This window comes from Drosophila tropicalis, unplaced genomic scaffold, assembly GCF_018151085.1.
Source record: "Drosophila tropicalis isolate 14030-0801.00 unplaced genomic scaffold, ASM1815108v1 contig_158, whole genome shotgun sequence".
Taxonomy (NCBI): domain Eukaryota; kingdom Metazoa; phylum Arthropoda; class Insecta; order Diptera; family Drosophilidae; genus Drosophila; species Drosophila tropicalis.
Genome location: NW_027172602.1, coordinates 1,459,609 through 1,475,291, shown reverse-complemented (window position 1 = coordinate 1,475,291; position 15,683 = coordinate 1,459,609). Strand labels below are relative to the sequence as shown.

General features: G+C 37.1%; 1 protein-coding gene and 1 long non-coding RNA gene across 2 annotated transcripts; both read left to right on the top strand.

Moving 5' to 3' along the window:
* The first annotated feature begins 137 nt into the window (after positions 1-137).
* LOC137587242 (uncharacterized) lies at positions 138-857 on the top strand. Its single transcript, XR_011033895.1, has 2 exons — positions 138-221; positions 298-857. It is a non-coding gene; the product is annotated as an uncharacterized lncRNA (long non-coding RNA).
* Positions 858-993: 136 nt separating this feature from the next.
* On the top strand, positions 994-15,467 carry fzr (fizzy-related). The gene is given in 7 exon segments (XM_068302767.1): positions 994-1,380; positions 4,615-5,057; positions 7,004-7,256; positions 12,714-13,082; positions 13,147-13,506; positions 13,508-13,813; positions 13,815-15,467. Coding segments are annotated over 6 exon segments (1,437 nt in total). The 5' UTR covers positions 994-1,380; positions 4,615-4,935; the 3' UTR covers positions 13,842-15,467.
* The last annotated feature ends 216 nt before the right edge of the window (positions 15,468-15,683 follow it).

The window sequence follows — 15,683 nt, the reverse complement described above, 5'->3', positions numbered from 1 at the left end:
CAATTCTTCCAAAACGTTTTTAATAGATGTAACAGTCTTGACGTAGGAGGCGTTTTCCTTCCGATTAAGCAATACTGAAAAGAAATTCCGTTGGCTATAATGTGGATTAACGAATAATTTTGCTTTTTGATTTAAAAGTTATTAAGTAGGCCGATTGACAGTATTCATTTCATACATATATACCTCTACATATGTACATCTATCATAAAACAGTATATCTGGTTAGTTCCTCATTTTCACATTTCGTCTCTCAATAGAATTGCCTATTCAAAATTTTCTTCCTTTCCTGTTCAAAAGCCGTCTACATAATGTCATCAACACCTACTAACATTCCATCCAGTTACACAACTGAATCACCATCAATGTGTGTTCAAGATTTGCAAATGCCAGATGAGGATGCCGATGCATGTGGGTTGAATAAATTGGAGTTGCCGTTGCGCCGTGAAGATGATGGAAGTTTGACTGATGTTGCTCTCACATATATACGAAGCTGCATGAAGAGCGTTCTCCTGGAGGTTTGGAGCCTGGACATGATCGAGAATCAACGAGAGTGTCATCAGCGTGATAATTCGCCTGCTAGCGAATTGAGTGATATGAATGAGAACCGCATGTGAATACGATTGAGATGAAGAGAATTATACCCAATCCCATTCCCATACGATTTAAAATGATTCATTTTTGAACTTGAACGGCCGACCGTAAATCTAATTGGTATTTTGTGGGAACCAATTTTATTTTTGGTATTTTTGTTCCCACCGAGTTATCAAAATGCAAATTTTAACATATATTCATTGTGTTGGAAAATTATACAAAATTATGACAAATAGATGTTCATATTTCCTTCAGCAATATTATAATTTCAAAGTGCATTTTAATTTATATTATTTCCCAGGGCTGAGTATATACAAAATATACTAACTGCTGATGCTTTTGAAGTGGTTTGGGATTTTAAGCATTGTTGATAGGGTCACACTATTCTGCAAATGAGCTGGTCACACAACGCGTAAAGACAAAAAAAAACGAAACAGACGTAACAAAAATTGTTGTAACTTCAGCGGCAGATGACGCGCGGACGCCCGCAGAAAAGTCAAATGCAATAACACCAGCATTTTGTATCGAATAAAACCGTTAGAAAATCGCGTAGTGCATTCGCCGTCAATGTCAACTGTTGTAATTGAGTGGAGGACAAAATAACAACAAGAAAAACATATAAAAAGGAAAACCAAATCAACCCCCAACGGAGAAGCATAGCCAAAAAGAAAAAGAGGCAGACAAAATAGAAACACAGAGTCGAGAATGAAATCCAAATTGAAACCGTTGTAAATAGTGTTTAGCGCTTAAATGAAAATTTGTTAAAGAGAAGTCGTAGGAACGTAAAACGTAAGTGCAAAATGCAATCAAGTAAATAATTTTACAGTTGAAATGCATTAGTGGTTTCATGGTGATAGATGGAAACAGTGGAGAGTTGCGGGGATATATGTACACCGTTCGTTGCACTATTTACTAGCTGTACATTTGTGTGCGTCTCTGACACGCACGACGCTCTTTTTCCATCTATCCATTTTTCTCTCTTGGTCTCTCTCTCTCGCGCTAAGTGCATGCACAATTGGAATAACAACAAAACGAACGAACAAATCAGCTAGCAGCAATTGCTGCAAATTGTTTAACTAAATATGTATTTAGTCAAACCTAAAAGGCGTTTGCATTTGATGTCCTTGACATTATTTCTAAACAATTATCGATTAAATTTTTTTTTTGTCTCTCCTCATATCTCATGGGTTGTATATGTGTGTGTGTGTGTGCTCTTTAGCTCTCGTGCTCTTTGTGCAAGGGAAAAGGGATGAATTTTTAGTTCTCTTCATATCATGTTGTCTGTGGTCTCTGCTTATCAGCTGAAGATGCAAACAACATTTCTCACACATGGTCATATTTAGCCTAGCTGATAAGACACCTCCGACGTTACCCCCCACCCAACCCCCCCTGCATTTGTCGCACTTGCCAACAGAAGATATATATTTATAGCCAACAAAGTTCACATTCTGACTCCCCACAGAGAGCTACACTGGCAAAGAGGGGGAGAAAGAACTGGTGGGGAGGCGATATAGAAAACGAAGAATTGTCTGTTGTCTGACCTTCGGCATATGCGTGAAATAAATCAGCAAATGGTATTGAACTGAAACAAGAAGACAGATATTATTGCTATAGTCTTAGAATTTAAAAATAGACAATTCAATCCCCAATCCACTCCAAGGCAGCACTAAAAAAGCACGGATCCAAATGGGGGGCAAGAACAAATGAGAATGGCATTCTATCTAAGTTTTTACTCATTGAATTTTGTACGGAAAATACAATTTTTGTGGTATTATGAATTTTGATAAAAAAATTAAAAACAAAATATTGTACATTTTGCATGAGTAGTAATAGCATTTTAGTTACTCACTTCTTTATTATCACAGTAATATGTACATACTGATGCTGAAGTGTTGACCAGTTTATGTTCTGTACAGAAGTGAATCATAGAAAATGGTTTTGATATCATTTTTTCTGTAAATGCTTGTATAGGAATCATAGGGGTGCATTTTGAATTTAGTAAATCACATATCCTCTTGCACTATCTTTTCCGGAACATTTTGAAAACCCCTGCACACAATTGAAATATTTGAGTTGTTCATAGTTCAGAATTGAATCAAAATCTAATGAACAAAATTTTCATTTATATCATTCATTACCGACATACATATGTACGTATGTACATATGAACATACGGACGCCCCTCACTTTACCTCCATTTACAATAGTTAGTATTTTAAAAATTATTCTTTGACTTTCACACGCCTATCAAAAAGTAAATAATATTTTTATTTTTAAAACAAGAACAAATTTACATATGTATGTACATACATATGTACTTTAACTTATGTCTGTGTGTACATACATATGTACATATTACACATTTTTAAGCTTTTTTCGGTTTCGCTCGGTGGGAGGGAGTCGATGGTGGTCTTATCATAGGGGTTGGAAGAAAGGCAATTGATTACGGTTTGTCGGTAGTGCTGTCTACCATTCATGAACGTTCAAGCCGGAGATTCACCCTCTCCTCCTCACCTTAATAAAAATGTTGAGTCATGCTCTCGATGGTGACATGAACTTAGGTACATAAATTCAAAAATACATATGTAAGTACATACATATATGTATGCCTTATCAGTGGTTAGTGTACCTGCTGGTTGGTCCCTTTTTGTTCTGTACCTGTAAGAAATGCGAATTATTATCTTATATCCCCTTTCCCACTCTGCATACATATGTGTGTATTATGTTGTGTGTTTTAAAAAAATTGTTCGAACAAAGTAAACCATTTTCATTTTGTCAAAGTTTCTCTACTTTACCAGTCAGACAAAACTAACTCTCCTCTCATTCTAATATCATTCATCAAGTCAGTCAGTCTAACATTGGTTGTAATGTAAATCTATATATTTTCTACAATAACAAATAATAGTGATAAATTGTAAAAAAAAAGGAAAAAAAAGTAAGAAACAGCAAATCGACACGAAAATTATCAAGTTTTTCAACAATTTCAAATTTTATTTTATGTGTGTGTTTAATTTATTTGTTACTTTATAACGAAAGCCTATAAAAGTTTTCAATGCGGAAGTGTTTGCGGTGAGTTTACTTCACGGTATCTTGGATACGTAACCACATTCAAGATACTTACAAACACACATATGTACATACATTCATACAGAGATAGCCACGTTTTGTACATACTTGCAAGTGTATAATAAGAAAAATGATCATTCTCGACACTTTTGGGTTTTTTTCTGTTGTGTTTTTGACTAATATGTCTGAGAATTAAGGATAGAAGTAAGTAGTTGCATAATAAATCGCAAGTAGAAATGCGTATGTATATAATTACTTTGAAGTCTGCCCTCGTAAACCACCTAACAAGCCCAGGAGCAAGCAACACTTAACGCCCATAAACTAATTATAGTTGGGCACGCAAGGATTTTAATGCAAGAAGAGTTTAAGAAACGAAGCGTGCCAGTCAAAATAAAGACGACGAGTCAATGATCGGAATAGATATAGGTAGATACATAGATGGATAATATTTATTTATTTCGAAAACTTTTCTGTATTCATATGGTAACATCTTAAACATTTGAACAACATGACAGAAAACAGTGGTGAGGAAGCGAGAGAGTACCGAGGGGGAGTAGTAGTTGTGGGTTGTGCGATATTCACTGAGTTAACTGAGATTGCCTGCCCTTAGCCGAATCTGTTTGCTTTGGCCAACAGCAGATTGATTGATACGCCCACCGAGACACAGAAATAGAAATAGAATAATTCTCATTTGGTTTTTTTTTTTCTTTCTCGTGGCTGATTAGACATGCCCAGCATGATCTCTTCCAGAGACACATGAGACAAAGAGAAGGGGGTAATTTTGGGAGCTTTGCCTAAAATTCAGAAAGACGTTGATTAATGAGTGTCTCTTGTGACTGTTGTGTTTTGTGTGAAACGAAAGAGCGAGAGAAAAAAAAATAAAAAACAAATTACAATTTTATTTAAATTTTAACATCAAAACCAATTAATTCTTACCTCTCTTTCTCTCTTTCACAGATCTCTTTCAACATAAATAAAAATATATAATATATTTTATAACACAAATCAATTTGGACTGCAAAAATAATTGGATTTCTAAACATATATACGATATATATTTTATTAAGTTTTCTTTGATTATTTTCTGTTTTTGGAGTTGATTCAATTACACTAACTCACACCCGAAAACACGCACACACATACACATACACACACTCCAAAAAATCTACCCATTCCGCACATCTAAAACATCCAAAAGTAAAAAATAGAAAGGAAATCAAATAATATTTATAATAAATATTATTAAGGATACTGCTATAGAAAGAAAGATCAATCAAAATGTTTAGTCCGGAATATGAAAAACGCATACTGAAGCATTACAGTCCAGTGGCTAGAAACTTATTTGATAATTTGGAATCATCAACGACACCAACATCATTGGATCGCTTCATACCATGCAGGTGAGTACACTTACATACACACATACATACATGTGTGTATATACTCTCAGCCATATAAAGGGCCACTAAAGCACATTGAACTCGCCAACAACTCCAACTCCAACTCTAAACTGGGGGCTTCAGCTAAAGCCGCCGTTATTTTGTTTTGTTTTTCTGCTACATCATCTTTTCCGCTTTCGAGCGTGTGTGTGCAGCAAAAGAACAGACAACAAACAGCAGCAACAGCCACAAGAATTGCCCTATGAATTTCCCGCCTCACTGCGCCTCGATGGGGCTAACGGTGCCTGTAACCAGTCCTGATGTAAGCACTCCAAGAACTAGCAAAGTCAAGAGAATGACTAGAAAATACATAGTTGACTTGCCGATACCCTTACCAAGACATTATAGGAGAGAGGTATAAACCACAAAATGCCTTAAAATAAAAGAGAGATAACAGGACATTAATATTAATAATTTTTTTAAGGAAATTAGAATTCTTTATTCTACAAGTTCTAGGCCCTAAAATTAAATTGCCGCAATTGCGGTTATTATACTAGGAATATGGCTTAAAAACAAGACAATATAATTTGTGGTTTCCTTTATTTTGAAATCTATGCAGATTCCCATTAACAGACCTTTCATTGACAAATGGAATGGACGTACATTGATGATTTGATTATTTAATCCATAAATACTATTTTCCGCCTTATCTGAAAAGCGAGACAACTTTTTTATTGGATGGGTAATTGTGGGCTCTCGCTAATGAGTTCGATGCGCTTGAAAGGTGGCTTAGGTTCATGCGGTTTAAATGTGGAAATTGGTAAACACCTATTGCCAAATAATAATAATTGCCCCACACTTGGTGTAGTAATAAGTCTTTGAACTCTCTTGTGAAATAGTTGAGATTCGCTAGAGAGCTCATCCATTTAAGAAATCGTCACCTGTTCTAATTAACTAAATAGAGGGGCTAGAGACCTGATGTTAATTCTTTAGTTTTAGTAAAATTTCAAACTGTTAAAAAAATGGATGCAATTAGACAACTAGCCTGTAAGCTACCATTTTCCCTCTTCTCGTCTCTATCTTTCTCTCTACCTATTTCTTTGTGTTTAATTAAATTGTATACAATTGTTTCCAATTCCCCCCCCAATTCCACGCATTCCACACCACACCACCCTTTGTCAGTGGGCAATGGCGGAGGGGTTCTCCCTCGTGAGAGTTCCTCATCCGCTTTATGTTTATAAAATTGATTTATTGTAGGTGGAAGTAGGCACTTGAAATGCGTTTGGTTGATAATAATCATGAAACGAGAGGAAAGAAAGAGAGAGCGAGAGACGCACACAAACACAAACGTTTATTGCATTCGTAAACAGTTTTTGTTTCCAATGCAATTCAATACCCCTAACAAAAATTACCTCCCATTCTTCCCGGCCTCCCCCCAGTAAATTATTTCTCTTTATTAGTTGAAGTTAAAAATTCTCTCACACTTGGCCAAAATTTCATGGCAAATAATTTTGCAAATTTGGCAAAAATTTGACCGTCAATATGATTTTTTTTTTTTTTTTTTTTTTTTGCACGTTGCACACGTTTTTTATGTTTTATGAGTAAAAATAATAACAATTGTTTTGTCACAAATACGAGTGTGTGGGGTGGTAAAGGAGGAGAGTGGTGGAGGGGGGATGGGTGGCGGATTGAGGGTCGTCAGGGCGGACAATTGAATTTGAACGCCTTTGCATAAATTTAATTTTTTTTGCAGTTCTGCGTTTGCTGTTGTTGTTGTTGTGATTGTTGGTGCTATTATTTGCCATTGTTGTTGATTGTATAAATAATTTATGTTTGACAAAAAACCGAGACTCAAGGTATAACTAAGTCTCTATACATACATATGTACATATATGCATCTGTATATATCACAGATAGATATTTATGTAAGAAAGTAACATTTCCCTTCTTCCGTTGTTGTTTTCCAGAGCCAACAACAATTGGCAAACGAATTTCGCATCCATTAACAAGTCAAATGATAATTCACCACAGACAAGCAAAAAGCAAAGAGATTGCGGCGAAACAGCACGCGATAGTTTGGCCTATTCGTGTCTATTAAAGAATGAGCTCCTTGGATCGGCCATTGATGATGTGAAGACAGCCGGCGAGGAGCGTAATGAGAATGCCTATACACCGGCAGCCAAGCGGAGTCTATTCAAATATCAATCACCCACCAAACAGGTAAGAAAACCCAACCAACTATATACATATATGGGTATATATAGACGTATCTCTATGAACAAATGTATATTAGTGCTGTGGGAAAGTCTGTCTGGGAGTCTGGCGGCACTTTGATTGACTTATTGTCCCGAAAAAAACTGCATTTAATTGAATTTGCAGTCAACTTAAGTTTGTCTTGTCTGGTTCTCTTTTTCATTTTGGTGCTAATTGAGGCAACCCAAAGTTGAATGCACTAAACAGATTGCTGGAATGGACGCGACAGCAGGTTAAGGTTGAGTTACAGGTCAAGAGGGCACCATCTAACTGCCTACCTAACAATATATCTACCTATGTACCTACTCTGTGGCTATTGTTGGTCTGGGAAAATCTCTTCCTCTCTCTGTATTTCTAATCTTTCTGTCTATTGAACCGGTTTCACTTCCATCGCTTTTCGCCAATGTGGGGAAAATAGCTTTGCTCTTCGGGGTTAACACACTTTCAATTCATGTGCGTGTGTGTTTGCTTTGTCAGAGTGTGTGTGTGTGTGTAGGCACAGCCGGTTCGATCGTCTTCTTTATAGACCAAAAACCAAACTGATTGTTCAAGTGTTTTTTCTTTTCCAAAACCAAAACTTAAATATAAAACCTGTAGCTTAAATGATAGATCGTTTATTTAACCCAACACTCCTCCTACTTTATACTCCTGCTTACGATAGAAAAAGATATGGAGGGAAAGAGCCAACTATTGCCACTTGTTTTGCAGCAGCTGCTGCAAAAGAATCATCATTATTATGATTATGATTATTACCGACCTGACATATTTGCGCTCACTTATCAGATTTATGTTTCTTGAATTACTCCCGGCACGTACGAATGGGACCGAGACAGAGACGGACCGATCGACCAAACGACTGAGTGAGGGGGCCGCTTGCTTTGACTAATTTTTGACAGTTGACACGTTGCCAGTCGTTGACAGCGAAAAGAAAAGACCAAAAACTCAAGTGGTCAACAGTTTCTCTCCATCTTCATCTTCATCTCCATCTTCATCCATCCTCATACAATCCCCAACTACTTCAGTGGTCTAAAACGACACTTGAGTCAATAGCGCGCAATGACTGTAAAAAGCAAAACAATCGTGAGCGAGAGGGGGAATAGATGGCGGCGGGGGTTATAGGTAGAGATGTGTACCTAGAGATTATTTGGTGGTTCAAGTAGTTGAAATACCAGAAAACAGATCAGTTAACTTGCTTTGGCCTCTCCTCCCCCTCCATCCGAGCATTCACCCTCCACAGGCCCTTGCCATCTTTAACCATATATTTACGTTGATTAATGTGGTCGAAAACTATTTGGCCAAGACACTGGTTGCTGTTGTTGCCATCATTTATTGTTGTTGACCAGCGTTAAAAGCAATTGCCAGCCGATTCTCAATTCATTCATCTATATCACGCCCTCGTAATTAACACGAATATTTCGTTTTGGCCACACCCCTCCCCATCAATACATATATAATTCAATTATGTGCGGTCGCAATATTTTTGTCATAAATAATGAGAGAAACACGTACATACTGATTGTCTGTCTGTCTGAGTGAATGAATGAATGGCTGGCTGGCCGGCTGAGTGACTGACTGGTCTGGACTGGACTGGCTGAGACCACCAGATCCGAATCCAAACCACCGCCAACCCCGACGGTAGTCGTCCATGTGTCAAAAAGTAATTTCTTATGATAGACAAGTTTAAGAAATTGTTATGACAGTTTGTCATTACCCCATTCAATGGATGCTAATGTGCAGCTTATACAATATTAAATATAGTTATATATTCATCTTACAAGGGATACGAGGGATATTGAGTTGAGTTTACCAAAACGTTCAGTGGCTAAATTAAAGGACGAAATATATTACTAATTTTGAAAAATGTTTTTGTACCGGTCTCAAGAATTTATAGAAATTAGGTTGATCTTGTTCGCTAGTTAGTTTCGATTGGACCTACTCTTCTACTTAGGAACAGGTTGAAGGTGTGTGGGGTGTGTGTCCATTTTTTTGGCCTTGGACTTGAACTTCTTTGATCGTTCATTTCACTAAAAGAGCCGTCGCTACTTTCAGATCGTGTTTGGATGTTTGCGTTTTATGTGTGCACCTGTTGGTTAATCAATTCGAAAAGCCATTATGGAATTATAGAAACAACACACTCACACACACAATAAGGCTAGGCACCGGCTTGGACTCCGACACCGAATGCTGAATGCCGAACTTCTTCTTTCATTGTTTGTTTTATTGTTATTATTATTATAAATTTATGCAGCAGACATTTGCATTAACATAGCATTAACAAAGACCAAAGAAGGCTGTGACTATTCATACCTGTATATCTATATACATATGCATATATAAATGTATACATATATCTATTTTTATATATATGTGTTTGCGTTTTGTAGGTATATAAATTAACAAAGTGATTAACCCTCAAACTAGTTAAGAAACAGGTGACTGGAGGAGGTTGTGGTGGGGGTGGGGATGGGGATGGAGAAGGCTGACAACCTGCTGCTGCTTGGATTACATTCCTCCATTTGCGAGACACTCTCTTTTCTTATTTCCCTCACACCAAATTCCTCACCTCTTTTGCTCTTGAGAGAGATTCGTTGCTCCATGATCATGACTGGTCGTTGATTTCTGTCTCTTGGTTGGTTGTTTATTTGTTTAATTTATAAGCTCCAAACCTCCAAGCGCCGCCCACAACAACAGCAAAATAAATGCCGGCCGGCCGGCCGGTAACTCTTCTAAAAACTAAAGACGAACGTAACGAATGTGCTATACTCTTTTAGAATGGCGCATCCAGCATTTATATAGCAATGTTCATATGGAAATCTCCAACTTCTTAACTTGGCCGAGCATAACTTTTGGTAAGGGTATCAGTTATCAGTGGCCATGGCCTGACTGTACTTGCTTTCAAAATTTTTGCTTTCTAACAGCCGCCCTGTTAATTAGACAATGGACACAACCATGACGAATACAGAAATGACAAAATTAACAACAAAACTCCAGTGGGCTTTGGTTCCAGGAGGCGGAGTGGAGGGCATAGGCCGCCAACAGATTTTAATCGCAGCCCAAAAGAAACAACAAAGCAAAAAGCAAAACAAGACTTTGAATTTCCTTTTGACATTTGTCAGTCCGGGCATCAGCAGCAGACAAAATGATCATGAAACGCGGCGGCAACAGTTAATATGTCGGCAATGAATGGTCTGGTGTCTCTCTCTGTGTGTGTGTGTGTGTGTGTTAAGCGTTTTAACAATTGAATTTCTAATAGGCTTACCATAAACAGCCCACTGTCTTTTTCTTCCTTCTAACTTTTCTGGTATATACAGATATTCGCCTTCTTCTCTTGCCTTGCCACATCGAAAAACATTTAAATTTTTTAATGGCTGTTTGGCTTGTACGTTTTATGATGGTCACTTTTGAGTCCCCTTTTAAGGGGGATTTTCCCCAGAAACTCTCGTGTGTGTGTGTGGAGTCATTAAAACAGCACGCACACACACTCACACACACACACAAACTTTTTGCTGGCCAAATGTGTAAAGTGAACCATTAAGGGCCAACCCATTGACCGACCGGGCCGACTGTTCGACCTTTCCCCAGACGCGAGCTACTACAGAAATAAACCAACAATGATCTCATAATCTCATACTGCATCGCAAAAGAAGAACAAAACCGCACCACTTCAAATGTAATTAAATTTTGGTGGTTATCTTGAGTTAATTGAATTAAATTTTAATTTATCAAATGAATTAAGAGGCTTCGGATGACGGACGACGCGAGATCATGAACTGTGTCCACAGAAAAAAAAAACCGGAACCCATTACTACCCCTATGAAAGAGCTTACGATGGGTTAACCAATCTCAACTCAACGTCAGATAGGCTTAGATGACTGGATTTTGGTTCCACAGCGTTATCAACAAGTAGAGTCATAGCAGCAACAGGTCAATGTGCCTTAGTCATACAAAAAGTAACTTACCCTAACCCGACTTATCTAAGGCAAACACAAGTAACAATTTATAAACATATATTTTTTGACAACGACAGAAAACAAGAAAAATGTTTGTCGGGATGTTTACTCGCTTAATCACCTGACCCAGAGCCCAAATACCCAGATCCCAGACAACCCACACCCATTTTCAAACCATATATTCCATTTGGTTCCCATGATGATTTAGTGCTGCTGACGCAGATGATATAGATGCAAGTGAATAAAAAACTTTTTATTTGATTAGCTGAGAAACACAAAATTCGAATTCATCGTATTGGGGTGTCGCTAGAATTTGAACGTTTCGATACGTTCGATTTTTCATATTTGTAACTGATTCATATGCTTATATACAAAGAAATGTTTACAACGACATCGAAACTAGAACAAAGAAATTCACTTAATACAACTGACCAATCGAAATGAATGGTCTATCATTCACATAGTATTTGTAAGAATATAGGTATAATATACAACTGGCCTATGTTAGGAATTCCATAGAAACGCATAGACATCTATAGAAATGAGAGATCCATCTACATTAGAGATTGATGTGATATCAAAAAGATCGTCAAAAAACAACTATTTACTATTCGTTCTATGTACTCCCAAAACTTGTGTAATAACTTCTATAAAAAAAAAAATATGGTGGTTTATTATAGGAATACAAACGAAAACGAAAACAACCTAAAAACCTAAACCAACCTAAACACATCTAGAAGGGTTGGGGCGTCTGAACAGTCCTCAAGGTACTCTTTACGGCTCTCTTTAAATCTGGTAAAGCCCGATTTTCGATTGGATTCAAAACTTAGTTCATATTAGGCCTCTAAGTAACAGAGGGATTTTATTCCCCCTCGGTCAGTATTTCATTTGTCTTTCTCAATTGGGTTTTTGTGCACTTAAATCACGGATTTGTAACGCAACATTGCATAAGTGTGTGGCTAGGAAGAGAAATAAGGTAAAGAGAGAAGACACACACACAAAACATAGTGAGCTGCCCTTAGGTTAAGGGCCTATGACGACGACGCATACGCTTAACATACTTCTGCACGCATTTTCTATGCAAAGAAAAGACAAAAAAAATTACAAAGGTTTTATTGTGATCGATGGGTATGTGGAATGGAATGCGTGCCAAATGTAAATTCAAATGACCAAACTCGTCGCCGTTGTAGGCAATTGCTTTGAGAGTTGGCGGGGGCAAACGGCGACAGGCAACGGCCACCGTGTCGATGATGCGGCCGTGGCTTTTAGCACGATGGCGTTAATTGCCACGCCAAGTACGCGTTAAGCAAACATCGATGGGGTATATATGTATGTATATCTTTTCTTTTCTGTTTTTGGAAATTTACTTTGGTAATTTAACGCTCAGCTGCAATTGGAACAATTGTCAGAATTACAGATCTAGTATTTAGTAATTGTTCTAACTCTAACTCTCTCTTACTCTCTCTTCTTATAGGATTACAATGGCGAGTGTCCATACTCATTGTCACCGGTTAGCGCCAAAAGTCAAAAACTTTTGCGTTCACCCAGAAAGGCTACGAGGAAAATATCGAGAATACCATTTAAAGTACTCGATGCACCAGAGTTGCAAGATGATTTCTATTTGAATTTGGTCGATTGGTCATCACAAAATGTTTTGGCTGTGGGCCTGGGCAGTTGTGTTTATTTATGGAGCGCCTGTACTAGTCAGGTTACACGTTTGTGTGATCTCAGTCCGGATGCGAATACAGTGACCTCGGTATCCTGGAATGAGCGTGGCAATACAGTGGCGGTTGGTACACATCATGGCTATGTGACAGTTTGGGATGTGGCCGCCAATAAGCAGGTAAGAGAAAATGTTAGAAGCAAACCAAATTACATATAAATTAATTGAAAATTCTCTTTTGCAGATCAATAAACTTAATGGTCATTCGGCACGTGTTGGAGCTCTTGCCTGGAATAATGATATCTTGTCCAGTGGTTCCAGAGATCGTTGGATTATACAGCGGGATACACGTACACCGCAATTGCAATCGGAACGTCGCCTGGCTGGCCATCGGCAGGAAGTATGCGGTTTGAAATGGTCACCAGATAACCAGTACCTGGCCAGCGGTGGTAATGACAATCGTCTTTACGTTTGGAATCAGCATTCAGTAAATCCCGTGCAATCATATACCGAACATATGGCCGCTGTGAAGGCCATTGCTTGGTCACCGCATCATCATGGCCTACTGGCCAGTGGCGGCGGTACTGCTGATCGTTGTATACGCTTTTTGGAATACGCTGACGGGTCAGCCCATGCAGTGCGTGGATACCGGTTCGCAGGTCTGCAATTTGGCCTGGTCCAAGCATTCGTCGGAGCTGGTCTCCACGCATGGCTACTCGCAGAATCAGATACTTGTATGGAAATATCCATCTTTGACGCAAGTGGCCAAACTGACTGGACATTCGTATCGTGTGCTCTACTTGGCCCTCAGTCCCGATGGTGAGGCAATTGTCACCGGTGCTGGCGATGAGACGCTGCGCTTTTGGAATGTGTTTAGTAAGGCGCGCAGCCAAAAGGAGAACAAGTCTGTCCCTTAATTTGTTCGCCAACATCAGGTAGAGGACTCCACCTAATTATGTTTAAGACTGAGCGAGACGCCAAAGGCAAACAATTTGGAAAAACCTAACAAACAAACAAAAAGAAACTAAAAATTAACAAACCAGAGAAAGCTATTAACCAACAAACGAACCAATTAACCAACTAACTGGACTCAAAAGAAAACAAAAGGCAATATCAATCTCACTACACCCACATAAGCACACACATAAACCACACATCCCCTCACCGCGATCACCTCGTTAATGTCTCTGATGTTTGAAACACATGAAAAAACAAAACAAAAACATCTAAATTTACGTTTATAACATTATTGTGAAATGTTCTTCAAAGTCTTTGCAATCCTTTAATCATCCCCTCTAACAGAACTAAAAATTATAGTTAAATATAGTTTAAAATGTGTGCTCCCCAAAGGAACAAAGGGAAAAAAAATTAAAATCCCCATTAAAGCAAAAAAATGTACGCCTAATCATCTCAATTTATTTGGTCTCCCGCTTGTAACTTCAGTTAGTATTTAGTTTAGTCTTAAGCCAACGAAAAGGCAAACATATATTATGAATGTTTTCCAAAATTTATTTAGGGAAATTAAATGTAATTATATATATATATATATACCACAAGCCAATTGCCTAATAAAACAAACAACTAATATTAACCCAAAATATCCATAAACAAGAACTGAAAACGGATTAAGTCTATATACATACATATAAGACACATTTAAACGAAGAACTAAAAAACTAACAATTTATTATTATTTTTATTATTTTTTTTTTGATTTCCTAATTCTATACCCTTGCAAATTTTTGTATAGATTTTGGCCAGGGCAAATGTATAGTTATAAGATTTATCCAATAGAATTGATTGTACATATTTATATCTGTTGTTTATAATCTTTTTGATAACAATTTCAAGGTGTTGCTGGTGCCTCTAGTCTTGCATTTTGCACTTCAGTTCAAATCGGACGACTTAAAAAAATATTATTGCAGAGTTTTCAGCAGAAATCGCTTTTTGTTTTAATAAGTTATTTTTTTTCTTAATTCAATTTTTGTTTTGTATTAGTTGTTTGCTTTTTTGGATAACTTACAACCAAATCAGATGAGATTATATAGCTGACATATAGAACCGATTGGTCCAATACACACACACACACACACACACACACTCATTTAGTGCAATAACAATTTAGTTTCTCGAAGATAGGATATTGTCAAGTTGAATAAATATCAAATTACTAAGATCACATATATATATATATATATACATATATATATATATGTAGCTATCATAGGAACAATAGGTTGAAAGCAAAATTTATTGAGGGAAATGCCAGTTTTTGGTTTTTTTTTTTTGACGAATTCTTATCCTTAGTTTTACTTTTTGCAAGGGTATACAAACTATGGCTATGCCGTAGTTAACGAAACTTTTTGTTTTTTTTTTTGTGTGTATCTTATATAAATAAATAGAATTCCTTTATTTTAATACATCAGCTTATAACTATTTTTTTTTTTTTTTTGGTTAGTATGTAAGACTTAATTTTTGCAATCGCATAAAAATCTATTGTATGTATTTGTTTTCTAATACAACACATAAAACATGTATATTTAATAAACAATTTATACAACGTGACCCAAAACGGAGTTTTTAATGGCTTTAATTATAAGTAATGGTGAAATTTTGAAAAGGATGAAATGGATGTGATCACACGATGAAGGATTTTTTGTCATTTGACCACGATCAAGCCGTCCTGAGGGAAAGGATCTGGATTCTGTAATATTATTTACTGAAAATGATTCGCATCCATTTGATTTAAAACTTCTTACTCTCTCTTTCTCCAACTTTTAT